Genomic DNA, 24,257 nt, shown 5'->3' with positions numbered 1-24,257 from the left:
TATAAATCACAGCCTGACCCTTGCATGGATTCATTACATTTCCTTCATTTACTATGGTAGTTTTAAGCAAGGTTGTATATTTAGTTGTGGTAAATAGTCAGTAGTTCTGTACAACCAAGCTTTCAGCAGCCAGTCTTGCTCTTTAAGAAAGTGGTCACATGGTGATGAGATTGGGCCTTTTTTTGGTTTTGGAATGGCACAGTGCAAGCGTGCTATTGTTACTCCCATTAGTTAGTTGCTTTCTGCTGGCTACGTGGTGCCAGAGGACCGTTAATCCCAGATGAGATTGGCAGCTGCTTCTTGACTAAGCAAATTCACTCCCTGTTCTTTTCTTCCTCTTGCCTTCTCTCTGCACCCTCACTCTGGCCTAATTATCCTGCTGCACATGGTTTTATACGTGCGCTCGCTCACTCTCATGCTCAAATTAGGCGAAGAGCAGCCCTAATGAGATTTTATATTTATAGCTGCCAAATAAATTGTGTTGGCATGTGTCCTTTTTTACTGCACCACGATTGGATGTCAATTGAGCAGCGCAGATGCAGCATGGCTGCGTGAGGCTGGCCTGTACGAGGAATGATGTTATTACTGCAGTTTGTAGTCGGGGCGGAGGCAGGAAGGTGGTGCAGAGGGGGCAGAAAAGTGTAATTAACTGAACCGATGCTTAGTCTTGACTTAATTAGAGAACATAGTCTCGCAGGCCCAGCTAAAGGACCAGTTTTGTGGCAGGGTGACAGGACTAGGCTCAAATGAAGATGGATTCTTATCCTCTCCACCTCACACCTTTCTGGGGAACTCACACTACTAATTGTCTGTATCAATCTTCATTTGCTGCGTGATGACTCTGCCTCTAACTGCCTTTTGCTGCGGCACTATTACACCTTTTCTCCTTTACATTTACCTTTTTTGTTATGGAGCTCCCATATCTTAAGGGACCAGTTGCGTTTTCTAAGATGGTAAGCGTTTTAAACCAGCACACATTCATTTATTAGCCCTTAAAGGTATCATGAATCTGTCTCAGCGTCTGTATGATATAATAACATATTTAAAACTTTCAGACAAGCTACTTACTCATTAAAGTACTGTTTTCATATCAGGTCTTCATTAGTTTGCACTTTTTCCCTTCCAGGAGGTGGAAGCGACAACGCCTCAGAGAAAGGGAGTTAAAGAGGGAAAGCGGCGAGCTCACAGATGATAGCGATGCCGAATTTGATGAAGGCTTCAAAGTGCCTGGTTTCCTCTGGAAGAAACTTTTCAAGTAAGTTGTAAAGTGAAATAATAACCCTGCAGGAATAATTTTGTCCACATGGTTGGTCTTAAGAGGGCATCTTCGTCCAATGACAAACTTACAAGTATAATACAGGGTTTCGTCATATAACTTGCATAATTGATGATGAGACATATATTTTTTTTAAAGGCAAAAAAATGTTATGCGTACATTTAAAAACAAATTGTGTTATTAGTAATTAGTATTAACATATAGAGGGGTTAGTGCATCTGCCTCACAATACAAAGGTCCTGAGTAGTCCTGGGTTCAATCCCGGGCTCCGGGATCTTTCTGTGTGGAGTTAGCATGTTCGCCCCGTGACTGCGTGGGTTCCCTCCGGGTACTCCGGCTTCCTCCCACCTCCAAAAACATGCACGTGGGAATAGGTTGATTGGCAACACTAAATTGGCCCTACTCTAGTGTGTGAATGTGAGTGTGAATGTTGTCTGTCTATTCGTGTTGGCCCTGCGATGAGGTGTCGACTTGTCCAGGGTGTACTTCGCCTTCCGCCCAAATGCAGCTGAGATAGGCTCCAGCGACGCCCTGTGACTGCAAAAGGGAAAAGCGGTAGGAAATGGATGGATGGATATATTAGTTCTTATATCTTTGCTCTATTGTTTAAAAGTTGCTGCTTATTTTACAATGTAACACAGGCCACTTTGTTGAAAGTTTTTCTAGGGACTTCTCCAATTTTTATTTTTATTTTTCTGTATTAAAAACAAGTTACAAATTATGACATCTTATTCTGGTGTTCTTGGAGGCTGTACTCGTGTTTCGAGACTATTTACTTCTAATGCTCGATGTTTGCCACAAACAGCGAGAGCTGGAGCAAGCCTCTACTGTCCCCAAAACACTAATTGACGTTGTATTTTCTTCACGCTGCTGCTCAAGCTGCACTCTATCTCCTTTAAAGAGCGCCACTGTCCTCTTCGTATTTGCACATTTTGTAGACGCTGTCCGCGGGTATATCTCGGATGTATTAAAGTACGTCCATTTTGCAGACATGCTTCACCTGCTCCAGACAACGGCGTGCTTCTTGCTTACGTCATCACAACATCCCGTTTAGTCAGTGATCAAAGTAGTACTTCTTTTTGGTGGCCAAATTTTCTTTTGCTGTGGCATTTACCATTTTTAGCCCCTCTTCCACTCCATCATCTCTCTGAGTGGTATGAGCTATTTGCCACTGAGCATGAGTGCTGTTCGGTAACACGGGTGTCCAAAACTGTAACGACATTTACAAGTCAGACAAGACGAAAATCTGCTTTAGCCCCCCTTAATAAATACCACGTTGATGTATGCATAATAATACTTCAAAGTTGTATTATTGACCTAGTCAAGGCTGTGTTAACCACATTGTAAATATTACATTTTGGAATGTGCCTAATTGTGGAAAAATGTTAAAGTGCTTTTCTGTAAATAAAAAAAATCTGGATGTGTCATCATATCAAAGATGCATAACATATTTAAAAGTGACCTATGATGATTTGAATCTACTTTTAACACACTTATTTTGCTTTACTGTATGTATTGGGTATAGTTCGTTGTGCATTTTACATAAACTTTGCTCCCACAATAGGGCTGCAAAGATTACAATGATTAGTCGACATAACTGAAAAAGTGGATTTTAAAAATTAATCAACAAAGATTTGCTATTGTTATCGTCCACAAGTCACTTAATACATTTTTAATCAATAGACTGCCAGGAATGTTCATGATTAAACTTTTATTCCTTTAAGTAAATAATTGCACCAGTACTGGATAAAAAATACCTTTTGCACAGAATGTCATGTTCCTAGGACATCTTGCACTTAAAGTCTGTTGATTTATTTTTCACTGTGTTTTTATATACTTTATGTAGTAAAGTAAAACCATTTGTTTGTCAGTAATTTATGTTAATTTATGTTACCATTAAATTTACCATAATGGGTTTAAAAAATGATACAAAATGTAGTTCACTCAACTTCAAACATGTGCAGCAGATCATAAGCGATAATATTTTGACTAGTCGACCATGCTAAAAAAAAATACTGACTAATCAACTATTAAAATAATAGTTATTTTCAGGCCTTCTCCACAGTCACACGTATAACCCGTTTTTAGTAGCTAATCCAGTACTTCTAAAATTGTTTTTGTTGCGCGCCCCCCCTGGAAGAAGAAAATATTTTGTGCCCTCCACTTTCCATCGTGACTGTAAATATAAATAAATAGTCTATAAAATTGACTATTTTTATAGACTACTGTCTTTCCTCGTCTCCCACAGTGGTTACAGTGAAACCAAGTGCTACATACTATTTATTATATTCTGGTACGCCAAAAAAAAACTTGTTCCCCAATATCACCCCCAAACCCCTCCACACCTACTCAACCTCTCCCGGCATCCCAACACGCCACTATTTGAGCCACTGAGCTAATCCAATTTATACATACTAGCTCATTTTGACAAAACAGTCATTTTTTAAGGGAGGGCATGAAACATAAAAGAATGGGATGGAATTTCCAGCTGCAGTTGTCTCAGTTGTGTCGGCGCATTAGAGGGGGAGAAGGCTTGCGGACACAGCCTGTCCGAGACTGACCACAAAAGTGCCTCCATCAATCTGTGGAATCACAAATGGCCCACTGTTAAAAAAAATACTTTAAAACAAAGCATGCAGAGGCATTCAAAACTGTAAATGCATGAACCTTATGATTTGATGCTTTGGCTTTGTTTAACACAAGTAGCCAAGATTCTGATAACATTCATAAGTCAGAAAAGAGCAAATATCATCATAGCTCTTGTTATACCTGCAAAGTGTCTAAAAAGATGTGGTGAGAGTTTCACTTGGCTTTATTCTCTGGGGAGGTACCAGCAGACTGGCGTACGGTGGATGTGGGAGCTCCATTGTCAGCAGGCAGGTGGCATCCTGGGAGATGAGATGGGTTTGGGTAAAACCATCCAGGTCATCAGTTTCCTGGCTGGACTCAGCTACAGCAAACTGAGGACCCGAGGATCCAACTACAGGTGCGTGCACACACACACACAAAAAATGTATACAAAGCTTGGCTAGAGACTCAGTGTCTGTATGGTATGAATATTTGATTAGAAGGATTTCTGCTTGAGTGTGCTCGTCTGAATTATTTAACGTGTTTCAATTATCGGACTCTTGACTTTGGTCCTGCAGACATCAGAGAATACACTGACACCGTTTGAGTGTCTTTTCATGAACACTTAAGAGGAATCTTGGAGTCATGAAATGGCTACGCAGCAGGCACTGGACTATAAATCAAATGTATACAACCTGGTGCAGGGGTGGTGATAATCCAGTTTTACTGCGCAAATAACAATTGTGCTTTTGGTAGGCGGAGCTTCCCTGATGGTCAATATTGTGTCCGTACAAGTCCACAAATTGATTGCTTGCAAACTCAATTATGGTCCAATATCAATAGCTTCCACTGAGCTGAGGTTCAAACCAGGCCATTAGTGCGTAAGTTTCTTGTGTGCTTGCGTGTGTGTGTGTGTGTGTGTGTGTGTGTGTGTGTGTGTGTGTGTGTGTGTGTGTGTGTGTGTGTGTGTGTGTGTGTGTGTGTGTGTGTGTGTGTGTGTGTGTGTGTGTGTGTGTGTGTGTGTGTGTGTGTGTGTGTGTGTGTGTGTGTTGTAGGTTTTCACTGAAGCAAACTTGTAAAGGGATCATTTCAGGAAGCATTCTTGTGCCCTGTTACAATTGGTCACCCACCTTCACCCTATTTGCCTAACGCCAGCGCTTTTTTCTTGTCTCACTGGGAACCGCCTTTACTTCGTGTAATTTAGTTTAGGAATTATTACTTTAATTTGCCAATGAAATTTGCTGATATTTTCTATAGTAATAAAGCCCTTGTCTCCCTTGTTGACGCATCTTTACTATATTTGCTTGCAGGTATGTTGGTCTGGGTCCAACCGTCATCGTGTGTCCTGCTACAGTCATGCACCAGTGGGTGAAGGAATTTCACACGTGGTGGCCTCCCTTCAGAGTGGCTGTCCTTCATGAAAGTGGCTCTTTCACTAGCAACAAGGTGTTTTTCTTTCTTTTGGTTGAAGTTGTATGTAGGTTGAACCAAAAGCAAAATGAGCTATTACGTTTTCTATTGAGTCCTTTTCCTCTGGGGGGCACCAGAGGCCTAAAAATGCACAAATAGAGGCCTTGAATCATCACATTGAGGTTGTTTTAAAGACCTTTAATCACTTTTTATCTGTTGCAGGAAAAGCTGATTCCTGAGATTGCATCTTGTCATGGGATCTTAATAACCTCATATTCAGCTGTGCGGAACTTGCAGGACACAATGCAACGCTACGATTGGCATTATATCATCCTTGATGAAGGCCACAAGATTAGAAATCCAAATGCTGGAGTCACCACAGCCTGCAAACAGGTGTTGTTTAAAACATGTAATATGTTGTGCTGTCAGAATACATGATAGTGAGTGATTGACACTCCTGTGTTTCTTCTGTCTCCAGTTCCGAACTCCCCACAGGTTCATCCTCTCTGGCTCTCCCATGCAGAACAATTTGAAAGAGCTATGGTCTCTGTTTGACTTTGTCTTTCCTGGAAAACTGGGAACCCTGCCCGTCTTCATGGAGCAGTTCTCTGTGCCCATCACTATGGGAGGATACAGCAATGCCTCACCTGTCCAGGTACTCATTCACACACAGACTTACATTAGAGTTTGTTCTTTTTAGCCTTACTTTATATAGACAGCGTTTCATTTTCTGAAGCGTGTCATGCATCACTTGATACTAAGTGTCTCCTTTGTTGGGAACCTATAATGCAAAACCAGCTTTTCATACCTGTTAATACCTGTTTTTGTGTATTGAGGATCCCCATTAATCACAAAAATGTGAAATCAAACCATTGAGGCATAGTGGAGATATATATAAAACAATCTTACCTTCTTCCAAACTTGCTCCTAACGAGCCGTTTGGAATTTGAGACCAAAGTGAAGTAGTTTGCCTTAGTTACGTCAGCAGCAGCTATCCATACGGGTGAAACTCAATAAATGTGAAAAACATGCAAAAGTTCATTCATTTCAAATGTGAAACGAATATGTGATATAAACTCATTACATGCAAAGTGAGATATGTGAGCAGGGCTTACAGTTTTTGAAAACCCCAACATTTCTGAGATTTTCAATTCAAGGTTTTCATAAGCTGAAAGACATAATCATCAAAATTATATCAAAAGAAGAGATTAAATATTTTGAGTCACATGTTATGAGCCTAGCTCATATATTACTTTCACCTAGTAAATCTAATTGCTAGAATGATAAACTTTTGCATGATAATATATGTTTTGGACTTTCGCCTGTATATGGTAGAGGTTTACCCAAAGAGCTTTGCGTGAGTCAACCATTTTTGTTTAGTTGTAATCCAAAGTTGTAGTCGACAAGTTCCTAATTTTTCCTCTATACTCTTATTCTGGGGCGGACTGGCTGGTGCACATGAATGCTAAAATGATCCGCTGTTGCCTTTTCTAATTAAAAGTAATGTATAGTTTTAATTATACCTGTCAGTAATCTTAATATGGAAGCCCTAATAACTACAACATGGCTGACGAGGTGGAGACGGAGTCAAAGGAGGCCTGGCCTGGAGGAGGGCTTTGGCATGTAAATACGAACATCCACAAAACAGCACATTCTGAGGAGACAGTCAGAAAGCAGCTTGAAGATCGTCTCTAAAACAAAATCCATGCAACATTTTTACCAAAGCACCAACATTACATGGGCCATCCTAAATAGCATCATTAAAAGTGGTACTAAGAAGGATTACCCTCAATACATTTCAGATGGGAACATAAATATTGACAATGTGAATGAAGTCGTTTAAGACGTCAATAACTGCTTTGCAAATATTGGACCAAATCTGAAGGAGAGGATTCTAGATCCAGTGTCAGTTAATGACACCATAGACAAAAATCCCAACGCCAAGCTCCTTCACGGATGTGACAGAAGAGGAAATAATCATAATTGTGAATACACGAACAATCCAAAACCTAAACTGACTGTAATAGAATAGATATGGAAATAAGATTTTAGAACCTTTGGTGTACATCAGCAATCTATTGTTTTTAAACAGGCAGATTCCCCACCAAAAAATTTAAATACCAAAAATTTTACCCATTTGTAATAACGAAGACAAACACCAGCTCGCAAATTACAGATATGTTTTCTTACTCCACAATTTTCTAGAATGATTAAAAAACTGTTTAACAACAGATTGGACGGATTCACACAGAGTTAATATTTAAGCATCGATGGTATTAATCGAAATAACAGAAGAGATTACTCATGTAATAGATTCTAAACAGTGTGCAGGAGCAGTGTTTGTGGATCCAACAAAAGTATTTGAAACAGTCATAATATATTAATCAACACATTTGAGCGATATGGCATCAAAGACCTGGTCTTACACTGGGTAAGAAGCTACTCAATCAGCAGGAACGCTAGATATATCCTGCGGCATACCTCAGGGATCAGTATTGAGACCAAAATTGTTCAATCTTTGTATAAACGATATTTGTAAGGCGGCAAAGGATTTTAAATGACTACTATTTGCAGATGACACCACTGTGTTTTGTTTAGGGGAGAACACACATAAGCTTAGCCAAACAAACACAGAAGAAATAAATTAATCTAAGTGATGGTTTAACAAAAACGGAGTATCTTTGAATCCCAGTAGAACTAAAACAATGCAGTTTGGTCACAGTAGAAAAGAAAACAAATACTAATAGACAGATTAGATATTCACACAGTAAAAAAACACATTTTGAGGTGTAATATGAAAATGATAAAAATGAGCTAGAAATCCCATATAAAAAACATACAACACAAGGTAGCAAGAAGATCATCAATAATAAATAAAGCAGTTGTAGTACCATATCTGAGTTATTCTGTAAAAATATAGGGAAATCACTACAAATGTACATTTTGTTCACTAACCGTGTTACAAAACAGGTCAGTTACAATAATACATAATGTTGGTTATCAACAACCCCTAAATCCTTTATTTATAGAATAAAAAAATACTTAAACTCAATAATTTGTTGAATTTGCTGAATTTGCAAACAGCTAAAATTATGCATAAGGCAAACTATAATCACCTACCCAAAAATGCAGTGAATTGGGAAATCAAGTTAATTATTTTTATATAGCGCTTTTCTCTAGAGACACAAAGCGCTTTACATAGTGAAACCCATTATCTACATCTTTAAGCAACATTTAAACCCTCAAGTTGCTGGAATGTCCGCCCCACAATAATTATTCTCAAAATTGTAATTAAAAAACATTTGTATGCATGCACAACACCTAAAACTTTTAGTATATCAATATGTGGATTTAAATTATGGAATTGATTAAGCAAATTAGTCAAATAATGTACTAGTATGATCCAGTTTAAGAAACTGTTCAAACTCAAAGTGTTTACATAGTACAAAGAAGAACAACTCGGATAAACATGTTGAACCTTATTGAAAATGAAATAATCTTACTAATCTCACTGTTAATTTAAAGAAAAATGAAGAATTTATTTTCTTGAGAAATGTATTATTTAAAGTGTGCACAAATTGAGAACGGGAAGAGAGCACATTTCTTAGTAATTGGTATGAAGTGGAAAAGAGGAAGGATTAAATAAGCTCAACTTTACCGACTTCTTTTCGGTCATGTTGTAAAAAGAAACTGGAAATTGTGATGTATAATGTTGTACCGTTAAGCATGTTCAATATAAACTTAAACTATAAAACCATAAACCATTACATGTTATGTAGACCACAAGGAAGTATTTTAATGTAGAAAATAATATGACCCCTTTAACAAAGTGGGGGCAGAAGTGTCATTAAGAGCCTACTATACTGTAGATCCATGCAAAGTAACGTTTGTCCTGTGTGTGTTTTGTATGTGTGTAAGTAAGAAAGTGTGCGTGCGTGTATGTGTACGCGTGCGTGTGCATTTGCGCGAGGAGAAATGCAAAAGTGGAGAGCTAGCCCGTCATTAGTGTACAATCGTTAATAACCCTTTGACTGAATGGATTTAATTATTTAAGATGGCTATCGATGCTTCTTCCGCTGTCGATAATAAAAACCTTTACTAATTATTAATGTTATTAAATGGTCTGAGAAAGCTACGCCCGGCTGCCTTATCCTCTTCTGTGTGTGTATATATAACTAAAAGTACATCCCAACATGCGAGAGAGTTTGGCTCGTGTGTGGATATGAGATCCATTACTGGAGCACACATTTCCACCCCCATGTGAATTCACTTTGCATCATCTGCTGCCCTCTCTCACTTTGCCCTAAATCCTCACCGTATTATTGTCCCCTCCAGCTCTGCCGGGGATCTCTTTGATCCCCTGTGGAACCCCAGTGAGTTAATGTTTAAAAACTAACTGTCCTTAAACATAAGGTGAAGGAGGGCCATTTTAGTGGAGTGGGGAGGGTCTCCAGTTGTGTCCCCTGTGGCGGACAGCACTTTTGTTCCGTGGTAAATGGCTCGTACCACTCAGAGAGATGATGGAGTGAAAGAGGGGCTAAAAATGGCAATCATGCCTCAGGAAATATCCTCACTGACAGGTGTTGGTGCTGACCGGATGGTCTGCTCTTGTTGTGCTGCAGTCTGTTCATACTAAAGTATGTAAGTAACCAGATCCCTTGCTCACCTTCAGGTCCAGACAGCTTTCAAGTGTGCGTGCGTGCTGAGAGACACCATCAATCCTTACCTCCTTCGTAGAATGAAAGCAGACGTCAAGGCCAATCTCGCCTTACCTGACAAGAATGAGCAGGTATTCAAGATTCAATGAACTTTATTGTCACACAGGACACATGGGATGGCATGAAATATCGTACTCGAGGTCCCAGATATTGTAATTGATAATCACTATTGGCACGGTACCCCAGAGGTGTCTCAAGTGCAGCCTGCAGCTAATTTTTAACGGCCCACTGAACATTCTAAAAATACTATTACCGAGAGAGAAAAAACATAAAAAGTGAACTAAAACAAACAGCTGTATTATAACGGGAAACAGTTAAAATGGTGACGCTGGCTGTTTTCGGCATTTTGTAGACTGTATATATTGTATTGGTTTTTCAAATGAAAAATATCAAAATGGCCCCGGCGTCCTTTGATTTTCAGCATTCGGCCCTCAGTGGAAAATGTTTGAACTGCCCTGCGGTACACGGACAAATGTGCAAAGAAGAAGGGCAACCAGCTTTGAACCCGCTCTTGTAATTTGTAGTAAGCAATTCAAGGCTCCTTTGGTAAAAAAATAAAAATAATTATTTTTGCCTACTGTTCATTATCATTATGAAAGACAGTACGACGGATGTATTTTTTTGGATGAATTCCAACTCGTAAATAAAAATCTGCTTACAAATCCTCTATTCCGCCCATAAAAACCAATTAATGACCAATCAAAAACCACCAGCAATACTTTATTTACTTGTTGTGACTTGAACCTTACCCAAGTATTAGTGATATTGTTATTATAGGCGGTAACGCAGACGGACTGTTCATTACGGCGCTATGATCATGAGTTGACTGTGGCTATATTGACATGAACTGGTGAACTGCGTCCTTGCCTCGGTGCTAGTGGTAATTATTTCTAGATCAGAAATGATGCCTCTCACCTTAACAGTAGAAGGATGAGTGGTACTCCGACAAGTTGGTACACTTTGACAGCCAATTTAGACCTGTAAATGTCAAGAAAGACAAGAAAAGACGCTTGGTTCCACCACCCTTTTCCCCGCAAGGATTATGAGTCATTCTTCATGTAAACTGATTATTATTATCATCATCCTAATGACAGCAGACATTGTACAGTAAGTTTCATTTTGTCATGTTTGTTGGCTCTCATGAAGTCTTCAGTGAGTAATAATCAGTGATGTAGTTGAAGAAAAAAGAGGACATTGTGATGTGTTTTTAAAATGAATGTGCCGCGTATGCTTAAAATGATAATACGTACGTAAATATTAAATGTTATTATAAATGTGCCTGTTACTACATTACATTTATACTTACATCATGTATATGAAACCTTAATGGAGGTGTTTGAATATTTTTAAAGGCTATATTAGCCAGACTAGAGCGACTCCCTTAGGCTCCATTGTAAGCAGACGTTTGATGGTATTTATTTACTAGTTACAATGCTTAAAATAAATAAATGCATATGTGTTCTTGTTTTACATAAGTATTGTGAATGATGGGCAAAATTCCCCCCGAAAATTGCAGTTCCCCTTAAAAGAAATGTAGTGAAGCTGTAATCTTTGAAGCAAGAGGGACTATTGAATTTCTGTTCCTTCATATGGGAATTTAAAAAAAAAAGTTTTGCAAAAGTGCCTGTAACAGAAGGTTCCATTCTGTTTGTTGTGTCGCCTTTCTATTTTAATTACTGAATTCTTTGTTGGCCTATCAACTGTGTCCACTGCCGCTGCAGTCGGTACCCCCAATAGAAAGTTGCTACAGTTGTTTTAAACCCCTTTCCAGCATTTGACAATAGAACTGAAAAATAAGAAATAAAAAATGTAGCCGATCACACACGTTGGAAACTATGCTTGAGTATGCATTGGCCTCTTTCTCCCATGTTGGGTTTTTAAGGATTCTTCCATGACTTTGCATGGCCTTTCCAAGTGAAGCCAGCTAATAAAATCCCACCAAAGTAAAAGCGGCAAGTATTCATTAGGAAGGTGGGCCAGTCTCAGGTCTGTCCTTGAGTCTGATGCTGCTTGACTCCTCAGTTCACTTCAGCTCATTAAGTCCAACCCCAGGGGACACAAATGCTTCCAAAACACACTTCTTTCCCCTGCAATTTCTTTGCCTGCTCTTCATCAAGGGGCTTTAAAGAAGATGTTCAGTGCTCATTACACTCACACTGTTCCGTGTATATGTGCAGGTTCTCTTTTGCAGGTTAACACAAGAGCAGCGGGAAGTGTACCAAAGCTTCTTGGACTCTAAAGAAGTCTACCAGATACTCAACGGGGACATGCAGGTGAGCAGAAGGGCTCAGCATCTTTTATGCATCTTGCTGTTTTCATGTGCGATGCATTAAAAGTACAAGGAGGGCATATCCTGTGGTCAAGCAGAAGACTTCCAGGAAAACAACGAGCCTTATTCATTATTCAACCCCCTTAACAAACACATTTCAATTTCATGTGTATTTTATGAACATTATTTGTTCTGCAACATAAATGTTGGTTAGACTTAGTTTAGTAGTCTTTAAGATGTGGAAAAGGTACAGATGCTGTTCTCACATTAGCCAGACCCTAGAGAGAATCTCCACCATTTATCACCACTAACCAAATGGACGTGGTTGTAGAGCCAAGGGTGACCACAGCAGATTGTGTGCAAACACACACACACACACATATTTTCAGTGGTCACTCTGAGTCCATTAACCACCATTACTAATGCAGTGACCACTGTGCCTTCATCACAAAACATGGCCCTAATTGTGCGTAAATAAGTTATGCAACTCAATCCTGGATGTGTTTTATCTGTTACAAGTTAGTGCTGTAAAGTTACTTTACACGATGCTTTTTTAATTAGTTGGCTTCCATCTCAAGATTCAAAACGCTTTATTGTTCATCCTATAGCAATGCGTCATTTCGCATGACCCACAGTGCAGACATACACTATGATGATTTTAATCTCTATCTAAAATACTGCTTTGGGGTCTAGATAATATGTATTGGCTATGCTTTGGTGTAAATATTGCTCCACAGTCACTCTTAAAACCTGTTTTTTGTCTGTCTGCAAGATGTTTGATTCTGGAGGCGTTTCCAAATTGCAAATAAAACCATGCCTCACCCTCGCCAAAAGTATCATAATTTACCTTTTGAAAATGTACAGTCCAGATAAAAAAATTGGCATACACTTGTAAAGAACATAATGTCATGGCTGTCTTGAGTTTCCAATCATTTCTACAACTCTTATTTTTTTGTGATAATGTGATTGGAGCACATGCTTGCTGGTCACAAAAAACACTCATGTTTGGTTCTTTTATGAAATATTTTTTTCCTCCAAACATATTGCTGGGTATTGTGGCCAAACAGCTCAATTTTTGTTTCATCTAGCCACAGAACCTTCTTCCAGAAGGTCTTATCTTTATCAATGTGATGTCGGATGAAACAAAAATTGAGCTGTTTGGCCACAATACCCAGCAATATGTTTGGAGGTGAAAAGGCGAGGCCTTTAATCCCAGGAACACCAATCCTACCGTCAAGCATTGTGGTGGTTGTATTATGCTCTGGGCCTGTTTTGCTGCCAATGGAACTGGTGCTTTGCAGAGAGTAAATGGGACAATGAAAAATAAGGATTACCTCCAAAATCTTCAGGAAAACCTAAAATCATCAGCCCGGAGGTTGGGTCTTGGGCGCAGTTGTGTGTTCCGACAGGACAATGACCCCAAACACACGTCAAAAGTGGTAAAGGAATGGCTAAATCAGGCTAGAATAAAGGTTTTAGAATGGCCTTCCCAAAGTCCTGACTTAAACATGTGGACAATCCTGAAGAAACAAGTCCATGTCAGAAAAACAACACATTTAGCTGAACTGCACCAATTCTGTCAAGAGGAGTGGTCAAAAATTCAAGCAGAAGCTTGCCAGAAGCTTGTAGATGGCTACCAAAAGCGCCTTATTGCATTGAAACTTGCCAAGGGACATGTAACCAAATATTAACATTGCTGTATGTATACTTTTGACCCAGCAGATTTGGTCACATTTTCAGTAGACCCATAATAAATTCATAAAAGAAAAAAAACTTCATGAATGTTTTTTGTGACTAACAAGTTTATGCTCCAATCACTCTATCAGAAAAAAATAAGAGTTGCAGAAATTATTGGAAACTCAAGACAGCCATGACATTATGTTCTTTACAAGTGTATGTAAACTTTTGATCGCGACTGTATATATTTTTAAAATTTTCCAGACACGGTCAAAAATAAACTTCATAAGCAATAAAGATTCACCCGGTCACAACATTAGGTACACCTGCACTTTATTCAGTCGATTCAGACTCCATGTATATATATATATATATATATATATATATATATATATATATATATATATATATATATATATAATATGTGTGTGTAATTTAAAAAAAAAGCTGCTTCTAGCAGCATTTATGTCACTTCATGTCGCACATCGAGTTATTATTTACATGCCAAAAATAGATGGCAATAATACTTTATCATAATTTTGGAGGTTTCCTCACAGCCTAGTTAAGAGCTTGTCTAAATAAGTGTGTCCACCTCACTGTGACATCACAACATAGCCAGACTGCAAAACCCCTCAGACCGAGGCATCCAAAACTGTGTGCATGCACACGCCAACATGCATGAACCATATGATTTAAAGTTTGGGCATTGTTTAACACAAGTATCCAAAATTGTAAAAACATTGATAAATCAGAAAAAACAAAATGCATCATAGGTCCCATTTGTAAAATGTAATGTAGTCCACATATGAAAACAAATCCCCTTGTTTTGTTCTTTGCCCTGTTCAGGTTTTCTCAGGCTTGATAGCGTTGCGTAAGATTTGCAACCACCCAGATCTTTTCTCCGGCGGCCCCCGGCTGCTGAGGGGGATCCCAGAGGAGGCGCTGACAGAAGAGGAGCACTTTGGCTACTGGAAACGCTCGGGCAAACTAATCGTGGTGGAGTCGCTGCTGCGCCTTTGGTTCAAGCAGGGTCAGCGAGTGCTGCTCTTCACGCAGTCCAGACAGGTATTTCTACAGAGCAGAATGTTCCTGGTGAATGAACCTGAGAGGGTAGAAGGAGGAGTAGAATGTGAGGCGACATCGTCGATAGCAATGAGATTAGACCTCAGAGGGAACCTGACACCCTCCCTGTCGGCATCCTTGTCCAGATAGTATTAATCTGCTCTAATCTTGTTAGGGATCATTTAAAACCTTCTTTTCTATTCCTCCTGCCCCTCGCACTGACTTTTTTTTCCCCCTTTGCAGATGTTGCATATCTTTGAGGTGTTTGTGAGGCAGAACAACTACACTTATGTGAAAATGGACGGCACTACCGCCATAGCTTCCCGACAGCCCCTCATTGCGCGCTACAACGAGGTACGGATTAGTCATCCCTAATGGCTCTGAGTGTTTCCCATGAAAATCCCCTCCTCGGGGACAAAACGGCTTGTGAGGATCCCTGCTCACCTCGAGGTGAAGACACTAATTGATGGCAAGCTGTTCTTCTTCTGGATCCTCCTTATTAGCTACTTGCTGTTCAACTCCAGATTCATGGCTAAGCAGAACCATGTTTTATTACTATTCATCATAACCTACCTCCAACATCAAATTGATAAATTATTCAATATGACAGTCACTGTAAATAGTCAAATGTATCATGTTAGGCTTAACAAATAGTTAGAATATGTTTTTTTTATGGGGACGAGTAAGAGTCTGGTCACAACATTAGGCACATCTTTACAATCTAATGGCATTCAGAGCTGTAATCATATTATATCGTTATGTAATAAGACTCTATTTCCGAGGATGTTGTAGTCGTAATGATTTGTGCAGTCCTTTGAGACATTTGTGATTTGGGGCTATATAAATAAACATTGATTGATTGATTGATGGATTGAACAGTGTTTATTATTGAAGTTTACAGTGTTACTAATTCCCTTCTGCTATAGCTGAATATGATTGAGAAAATACAATATTACAGTTGTCCCTCGTTTATCACTGTTAATTGGTTCCGGACATGACTGCGATAAATACATTTTTGCAAAGTTTGAATTTGTTTACTAAATCAATTATTTTCATAGCTAGAGCATTAAAAACTGTTTATGACCTTCTAAATATTTTTTTTATGTTATAAGAGCCCCCTAGACATGAAATAACTCCTTTTATTTACCTTTGCACTCTTTTAGTCCAATATCATAAGGCTGGCTGAGGCTGAGCCTATCAGTGGCCACGATACAGATCAGCGTGCTCTGATCGGTTTGATCTCCTCAAGTGGTCAATACTACAAAAGTATTGATATTTTTGGTTTAGTTAGTCATTTTATAACTTGCAAGTTGCTTCATTTAGGACCTAAAAATTTACAATATGCTTTAAAATGATTTAAAACACCCCTGGAAAATCTGCCTTGTGTTGAAGCAGGGCTTTACAAACAGTTGAATTTTAATCCCGATTGATGCTTTTCGCGATCATTAAAATATTATAATTGATAAAAATTATTAATGGGCCGCACGCAAATTTCTGAGTTTGTAACGGTGAAACGAATGAGTGAGTGTATGAGTGGAAAAAAAGACAACGTCTACTAGAAGTATGGAATCTCACTATGCCTAATCAGTAATCACTAAATTTAACAAAAAAGTAAAGGAATATAATTTTCGCCTTAACGTAACTGCGGAGGGAATCACAGAATTGAGCATAATAAATAGAATCCGCTTTTAAACGTAGAATATGACTGAAATTGCCATAAATGTTAGTGAAATGCTGTCATTGTGAGGAGAAGGAACATTTGTTTGGTAAAATAATGTGTCTAAACAATGTCGAGACGGCCCCTTGAAATCTACGATGCTGAAGCTAGGAAAAACAATATATGCACCCACAACACATCATCGATATAATATCAATGTACAAACAGGACAGCGGTCACAACTTGAGTGTCTCGCTCTCTTTTTATTTTTTAAACGGCCTCAAATTGTCTCGAAACTTGTCAACCTCAGAACGACTGCACACTTCCCCCCTTCACAATAACATCCTGTCTGATTACGCTAACAAAATAAAGGTTTCAAAAAAGTACCTTACACAAGCATACTGTATTTTACCATGAATTGATTAACGTGGACCCCGACTTAAACAAGTTGAAAAACTTATTCGGGTGTTACCATTTAGTTGTCAATTGTACGGAATATGTACTGAACTGTGCAATCTACTAATAAAAGTTTCAATCAATCAAGCAATTCGTACTTAAAGCACTTATTGACACATTTACAAAATGATTATGCATTGACTTAAAAAAACACTGGTCGAAATTGTCCAAAAATTTACTGCAGCAATAATTTAGATGATTTTTTTGTATTTAATTAACAGACATTTAGATCAGGGGATGTTGTGAGTTTGTAAATTCATTCGAGACACTAATTAGGAGCTGTAAAAATACATTTGGATTGATTTATTTTATAAAATTTTATTTAGGACACATAAAGCACATACTCTTTGGTGGTAAAATAAGTGTAAAAGGTAAAAAATAGAATTCCCAAAAAACTGTAAGAGAAAAACTAAATGTTTGTTCACATTGTTTATTCAAATTGCTATTGTTATTTAAACTTATTGTTGTTACTGTTATTTTACTTATTGTTGGTTAATAATTTATGTCCAGTTGTTCTTTTAGATTATATTTAAAGTCAAATCTTAGTGGAACAATAAATACTCATGTTTCCAAGTTAATAAATAATCGTGTCATTAATCGAGATTTCAAACTACGGTAAATTAAAAATAATCAGGATTACAATTTTTGCCATTATCATACAGCTCTATAGTGAAGCGCAATAAGGCGAGGGACGACTGTAACATTAGAAACATCCGTCTATTTCATCCATAATACTATTGAGTCTATAAAGCCACAGTTGCTCATCCAAAATTTTTTATGTCATTTTATTTTTTCTTCCCAGGACCAATCTATTTTTATCTTCTTATTGACCACTAAAGTGGGAGGCCTTGGAGTCAACCTGACAGGAGCCAACAGGGTCATCATCTATGACCCAGACTGGAATCCCAGCACTGACACACAGGTTCAACACACACACACGCACACACAAACACACACACACACACACACACTAAATATAATAGAATAGTAATTGGATAGGGATGATACAATTCAACATAGTCCCTAAACAATGAATACAACTGATGTGCTGTACAGAGCAATAGCTAATGCTAATACATCGTTCAATTAATACACTAAAATATATACTTTATATATTGTTATACTATTTGATATTGCACTGGAACTGTAGTTGACTACTGTACTTCTACTTGTACTGATACTTCTACCATAACTACTGTGACTTATTATGCAACTTACTTGTCATGTAATTAATGCACATTAGACCTATTCACATTTTTGTATTTTTTGTATTTAGTGTATTATATTCTGGAACTAGAGTTTGGATCACACTGTACGCAATATCTGAAGAGCATGGAAAAAGGCATTTCACTGTGGTGTACTCTGCATGTGACGAATAAACTTTGAACCTTGATATAATATAAACTATAATGTCGAGTTTGACCATCAGTTCTGTGAGAAACATGCCTATAAAGTCAAACAAAATCCTGCAGGTCGAAGCGTGGTGTACGATGTCACACAGGACCTCATTATATTACACACCACCTTGGTTCAGAAAGAAAATACAGATTTGTTTGCATGTCGAGGTTTCACTTTGGTGTTTGGGTTATGGACTGAAAGGTTAAGGTTTAGGACAGTCCAAATCCAGCCCGGCAATTAAGTTCATTTCAAAAACTTGCGAGAGACTCACATTTTTGCAGCAGATTCCTAAAATGAATTGTTATGAACGTGTTTGTTACTGCATCATATATATATATATACATACATATATATATGGTTAGAGTATGGGGTATCGGACTGTCTTATTGTGGCGGTCCGCTCCCTGTATGATCAGTGTCAGAGCTTGGTCCGCATTGCTGGCAGTAAGTCGGACACGTTTCCAGTGAGGGTTGGACTCCGCCAAGGCTGCCCTTTGTCACCGATTCTGTTCATAACTTTTATGGACAGAATTTCTAGGCGCAGCCAAGGCGTTGAGGGGTTCCGGTTTGGTGGCCACGGGATTAGGTCTCTGCTTTTTGCAGATGATGTAGTCCTGATGGCTTCATCTGGCCGGGATCTTCAGCTCTCACTGGATCGGTTCGCAGCCGAGTGTGAAGCGACCGGAATGAGAATCAGCACCTCCAAGTCCGAGTCCATGGTTCTCGCCCGGAAAAGGTTGGAGTGCCATCTCCGGGTTGGGGAGGAGACCCCGCCCCTAAGTGGAGGAGTTCAAGTACCTAGGAGTCTTGTTCACGAGTGGGGGAAGAGTGGATCGTGTGATCGACAGGCGGATCGGTGCGGCGTCTTCAGTAATGCGGACGTTGTATCGATCCGTTGTGGTGAAGAAGGAGCTGAGCCGGAAGGCAAAGCTCTCAATTTACCGGTCGATCTACGTTCCCATCCTCACCTATGGTCATGAGCTTTGGGTCATGACCGAAAGGATAAGATCACGGGTACAAGCGGCCGAAATGAGTTTCCTCCGCCGGGTGGCGGGGCTCTGCCTTAGAGATAGGGTGAGAAGCTCTGCCATCCGGGAGGAGCTCAACGTAAAGCCGCTGCTCCTCCACATCGAGAGGAGCCAGATGAAGTGGTTCGGGCATCTGGTCAGGATGCCACCCGAACGCCTCCCTAGGGATGTGTTTAGGGCACGTCCAGCTGGTAGGAGGCCACGGGGAAGACCCAGGACACGTTGGGAAGACTATGTCTCCCGGCTGGCCTGGGAACGCCTCAGGATCCCCCGGGAAGAGCTAGACGAAGTGGCTGGAGATAGGGAAGTCTGGGCTTCCCTGCTTAGGCTGCTGCCCCCGCGACCCGACCTCGGATAAGCGGAAGATGATGGATGGATGGATGGATATGTATATATGTATATAAATATATATACATATATATATATATATGTATACACATATATATATAATTATATATACATATATTCATATATATATACATACATATATATATACACATATATATATATATATATATATATATATATATATATATATATATATATATATATATATATATATATATAATATATATATACATATACTTGCTGTGTGTATATAAAACGTTGGAGGGTTTTGAAGTTGTTTTAGAAGGCTTTGAAGGCGACAATGGTGACTCCCGTTAGCCGTATCTTTCAAACGTTTTTTATCCATCTATCCATCCATTTTCTACCGCTTGACCCTTTTGTGGTCGCGGGGGGTCGCTGGAGCCTATCTCAGCTGCATTCGGGCAGAAGGTGGTGTACACCCTGGACAAGTTTTTTATCATCTTTAAAATATTATTTAAAAAAGACTTACAGCATGTGCTTCTCTCTCATGGTGATTGTGAACGATAGGAAAAATTACAAAAAAAAAGTGCAGTTCTCCTTTAGGTTAGGGTTTGGAGCACCAACAGTAGACATTTAATTTTGGCTTATTCATTGTGTTAGTCACAGGAGCATTCTGCTGTTTTAAGGACCTTCTGCATAAAGGCTGCTTAAAGATGGTCTCTATGGCAGCACTCTAGTGTTCTTGTGAATCTGCTGCATAAATGTGAGTCTCTCGCAGGTTTTTCCGAACTGAACTCACTGACCACCAGTTGAAAAAGAGAGGACTTAAAATGGAACCTTGAGGAACACCACTAGTATAAGTAAAGAAGTTGAACAAATGGCTACTGACTGATCTGAAGTAAACAAGCAACACCAGTTTCATAAATCACATTACGAAAATGAAGTGCCAAAAAGGAGACGATTTAAAGGGGCCATCACCGAAGTTATTAAACTTAATGGGTTATACTTGTTAAGCGCTTTTCTACATTCAGGGTACTCAAAGCGCTTTGACACTATTTCGTCATTCACCCATTCACACACACATTCACACACTGATGGCGGGAGCTGCCATGCAAGGCACTAACCCTGACCCATCAGGAGCAAGGGTGAAGTATCTTGCTCAAGGACACAACGGACGTGACTTGGTTGGTAGAAGCTGGGGATCGAACCAGGAACCCTCAGGTTGCTGGCACGGCCATTCTCCCACAAGTTTGGACCCCTGTGTTCTGTTTTTGCCAGCAGGGTTAAAATGTCAATGCAAGGATCTTCCAATGTGTTTACACTGGTCCACGTTCCTCTATAGAAATGGTTCTCAAATGGGGGTACGCGTACCCCTGGGGGTACTTGAAGGTATGCCAAGGGGTACTTGAGATTTTTCAAAAATATTCTAAAAATAGCAACAATTCAAAAATCCTCTATAAATATATTTATTGAATAATACTTCAACAAAATATGAATGTAAGTTCATAAACTGTGAAAAGAAATGCAACAATGCAATATTTAGTGTTGACAGCTGGATTTTTTTGTGGACATGTTCCATGAATATTGATGTTAAAGATTTCTTTTTTTGTGAAGAAACGTTTAGAGTTAAGTTCATGAATCCAAATGGATCTCTATTACAATCCCCAAAGAGGGCACTTTAAGTTTCTATGTGTAGAAATCTTTATTTATAACTGAATCACTTGTTTATTTTTCAACAAGTTTTAAGTTATTTTTACATCTTTTTTTCCGAATAGTTCAAGAAAGACCACTACAAATGAGCAATATTTTGCACTGTAATGCAATTTAATAAATCAGAAACTGATGACATAGTGCTGTATTTTACTTCTTTATCTCTTTATTTCAACCAAAAATGCTTTTCTCCGATTAGGGGGTACTTGAATTAAAAAAAATGTTCACAGAGGGTACATCACTGAAAAAAGGTTGAGAACCACTGCTCTATACAACTGGAGTACTCGTGCTTTTAGGAAATTGCTGCAACAATTTTTGTTTCTCCAGTCGAATAGCCCTGGTCTAGAATTAACGTCATGTTCCTTACCTGCGACTACATTCCACACATTATTAATGCAAAATGTTTGCTTGTGTTGCCGCCAGGCCAGGGAGCGGGCGTGGAGGATTGGTCAGAAACAACAAGTAACAATCTACAGGCTCCTCACTGCAGGGACCATAGAGGAGAAAATCTACCACAGGTGAGAAAGCAGCTTGGTTTTTTGTCAAGTTTGGTCTGCTCTGGATCTAACTCTGGGTTTTGTCTTTTTCATTCAGGCAAATTTTTAAGCAGTTTCTTACTAATCGTGTGCTGAAGGACCCCAAACAACGGCGGTTCTTTAAGTCCAACGACATTTATGAACTATTCACTCTCGCTGACCCTGACGGCACACAAGGCACAGAGACCAGCGCCATATTTGCAGGTACACACTTCAAGTCCTCCATCGTTTGACAAGAAGGAAGTATTCACCTTCAGGTTGTGCCTGCAGGTACCGGATCAGACGTGAAGGCACCGCAGAAACCTGACAGGATGCAGCGCAGCAAACACCCTAAAGTGGACCAGAATGACTCAAGGATCATTCCTGCATCTCCAAGTAGAAAATTACCCGGGAGTCAATTCAACGCTCTAATAGACCAGCACGATGATGCAAAAGTATCAGCCAGTATAGAAAACAAATTCAGCCACGAGACTTATAAGGACACAGATGGCGGCCTGAAGCGCAGGGAGAAGAGGAAGCACTGTGACTCCAAAAACGTGAAAAGACATCAAAATAAGAAGCATAAACGCGACAAAGACGCTCGGTTTGAAGGCCACCGTATTTCTCACTTGGTGAAGAGGCGAGCGTTGAAGAAGGAGGAGACTGACGAGCAGCCTGGCGACCAGAAGAAATCAGACGATTATGTTTTGGCGAAGCTCTTCAAGAAATCTGGTATTGTGCTATTATTTTGACTAGCTTCCTTTTTGCATGCTTATTGTTAGGCCTGTGAATCTTTGGGCTACACACGATTCGATTCAATCATTCTAACAATTTGATTCAAAACGATTCTCCATTCAAAATCAATACTTTTTAACGACATTGGCTGCCAGTTCTATGATTAACTACATTCCTCTATAAAATAGATAAACAGGTCGGATACATTTCTATATTACCAGATTATAAGGCGCATTGTCGATGAATGGTCTGTCGTTAATCCTTTTTCATATATAAAGTGCACTGGATTATAGGTGAAGTGAATTATATTTATACAGCGCTTTTTCTCTAGTGACTCAAAGCGCTTTACATAGTAAAACTCAATATCTAATTTTTACATTTAAACCAGTGTGGGTGGCACTGGGAGCAGGTGGGTAAAGTTGCTTGCCCGAGGACACAACGGCAGTGTCTAAGAATGCATAAGCGGAAATCCAACCTGCAACCCTCAAGTTGCTGGCACGGCCGCTCTACCAACCGAGCTATACCGCCCCACGCGCATTAAAGGAGTCATATTTTAATTTTTTTTTCTAAATGTAAAACACTTTTTTGTGGTCTACATAACATGTAATAGTGGTTATTTGGTCAAAATGTTGCATAGATTATGTTTTACAGATCATCTTCAAGCCGCTTTCTGACACCCGCTTCAGTATGCGCTGTTTTGTGGGCGGTCTTATTTACGTGGCTCACCTTTGTCAGTGTCTTGTCCCCGTCATCTTTGTTTTAGCGGTGTAGCATGCAAGGACGGGAGTGGAAGAAGTGTCAAAAGATGGCGCTAACTGTTTAAATGACATTCAGACTTTACTTGAATCAATAACAAAGCAGCATCCCCTCAACCAGAAACAACACCGGAAATGTGTCCCGTGAAAAACCGTCTGACCGGAACTCGGGTAACTGAAGTTCCTTAGGTCAATACTGTAAACTCACTACACCGGTATGTTTTAGCGCGTTCATGGTGAGTTTACTGACAGATATGAGTAAGAACTTTACACTACTTTATATTAGAAATGGCAACAGCGGAGGATGAATGTCCCCTAACAAGAGGATACAGAAAAAGAAGAAGCTTATCAAGTACGGCAGGGGTAGGGAACCTATGGCTCTAGAGCCAGATGTGGCTCTTTTGATGACTGCTCCTGGCTCTCAGATAAATGTTAGCTGACATTGCTTAACACGATAATAATAATTCCGCTGGTAAGCACAGTGTCAAAAATAACGTTCAAAATATAAAAATTCCCATGCATTTTAATCCATCCATCCGGTTTCTACCGCATCTGTTCAAGAAGTCGCATTAATGGTAAGAAGCATTTTATTTATTGTTGGTTATCTTCATAATAACAGTGTTGTTAAAAAGATTAAGAGACTCATTATACTCTAAAAATGTTGGTCTTACTTAAAAATGCACGCATTTAATTGTATTCAATGTTAAAAAAAATA

The 24,257-nt window shown here is 39.2% G+C and overlaps 1 protein-coding gene and 1 long non-coding RNA gene across 3 annotated transcripts in view; one reads left to right on the top strand and one right to left on the bottom strand.

Annotated features, from left to right (window-relative positions):
* The window catches only part of ercc6 (excision repair cross-complementation group 6), a 41,452-nt gene that overhangs the window by 11,238 nt on the left and 5,957 nt on the right, over nucleotides 1–24,257 (top strand). The window contains exons 7-19 of the mRNA XM_061910263.1: nucleotides 1,127–1,255; nucleotides 4,104–4,262; nucleotides 5,155–5,290; nucleotides 5,477–5,647; nucleotides 5,733–5,909; nucleotides 9,927–10,043; nucleotides 12,150–12,245; nucleotides 14,765–14,983; nucleotides 15,224–15,334; nucleotides 17,896–18,015; nucleotides 21,961–22,055; nucleotides 22,132–22,277; nucleotides 22,344–22,784. Coding sequence (XP_061766247.1) covers nucleotides 1,127–1,255; nucleotides 4,104–4,262; nucleotides 5,155–5,290; nucleotides 5,477–5,647; nucleotides 5,733–5,909; nucleotides 9,927–10,043; nucleotides 12,150–12,245; nucleotides 14,765–14,983; nucleotides 15,224–15,334; nucleotides 17,896–18,015; nucleotides 21,961–22,055; nucleotides 22,132–22,277; nucleotides 22,344–22,784 — 2,117 coding nt within the window. The remainder of the gene's footprint in view (nucleotides 1–1,126; nucleotides 1,256–4,103; nucleotides 4,263–5,154; nucleotides 5,291–5,476; nucleotides 5,648–5,732; nucleotides 5,910–9,926; nucleotides 10,044–12,149; nucleotides 12,246–14,764; nucleotides 14,984–15,223; nucleotides 15,335–17,895; nucleotides 18,016–21,960; nucleotides 22,056–22,131; nucleotides 22,278–22,343; nucleotides 22,785–24,257) is intronic.
* The window catches only part of LOC133558999 (uncharacterized), a 40,917-nt gene continuing 31,051 nt past the window's right edge, over nucleotides 14,392–24,257 (bottom strand). For both annotated transcript variants that reach the window (XR_009808075.1, XR_009808076.1), the window contains one exon: nucleotides 14,392–15,020. This is a non-coding gene — a long non-coding RNA (uncharacterized LOC133558999). The remainder of the gene's footprint in view (nucleotides 15,021–24,257) is intronic.

The sequence above is a fragment of the Nerophis ophidion genome, linkage group LG09, assembly GCF_033978795.1.
Source record: "Nerophis ophidion isolate RoL-2023_Sa linkage group LG09, RoL_Noph_v1.0, whole genome shotgun sequence".
Lineage (NCBI taxonomy): Eukaryota > Metazoa > Chordata > Actinopteri > Syngnathiformes > Syngnathidae > Nerophis > Nerophis ophidion.
This window is presented reverse-complemented; position numbering and strand designations above follow the sequence as displayed.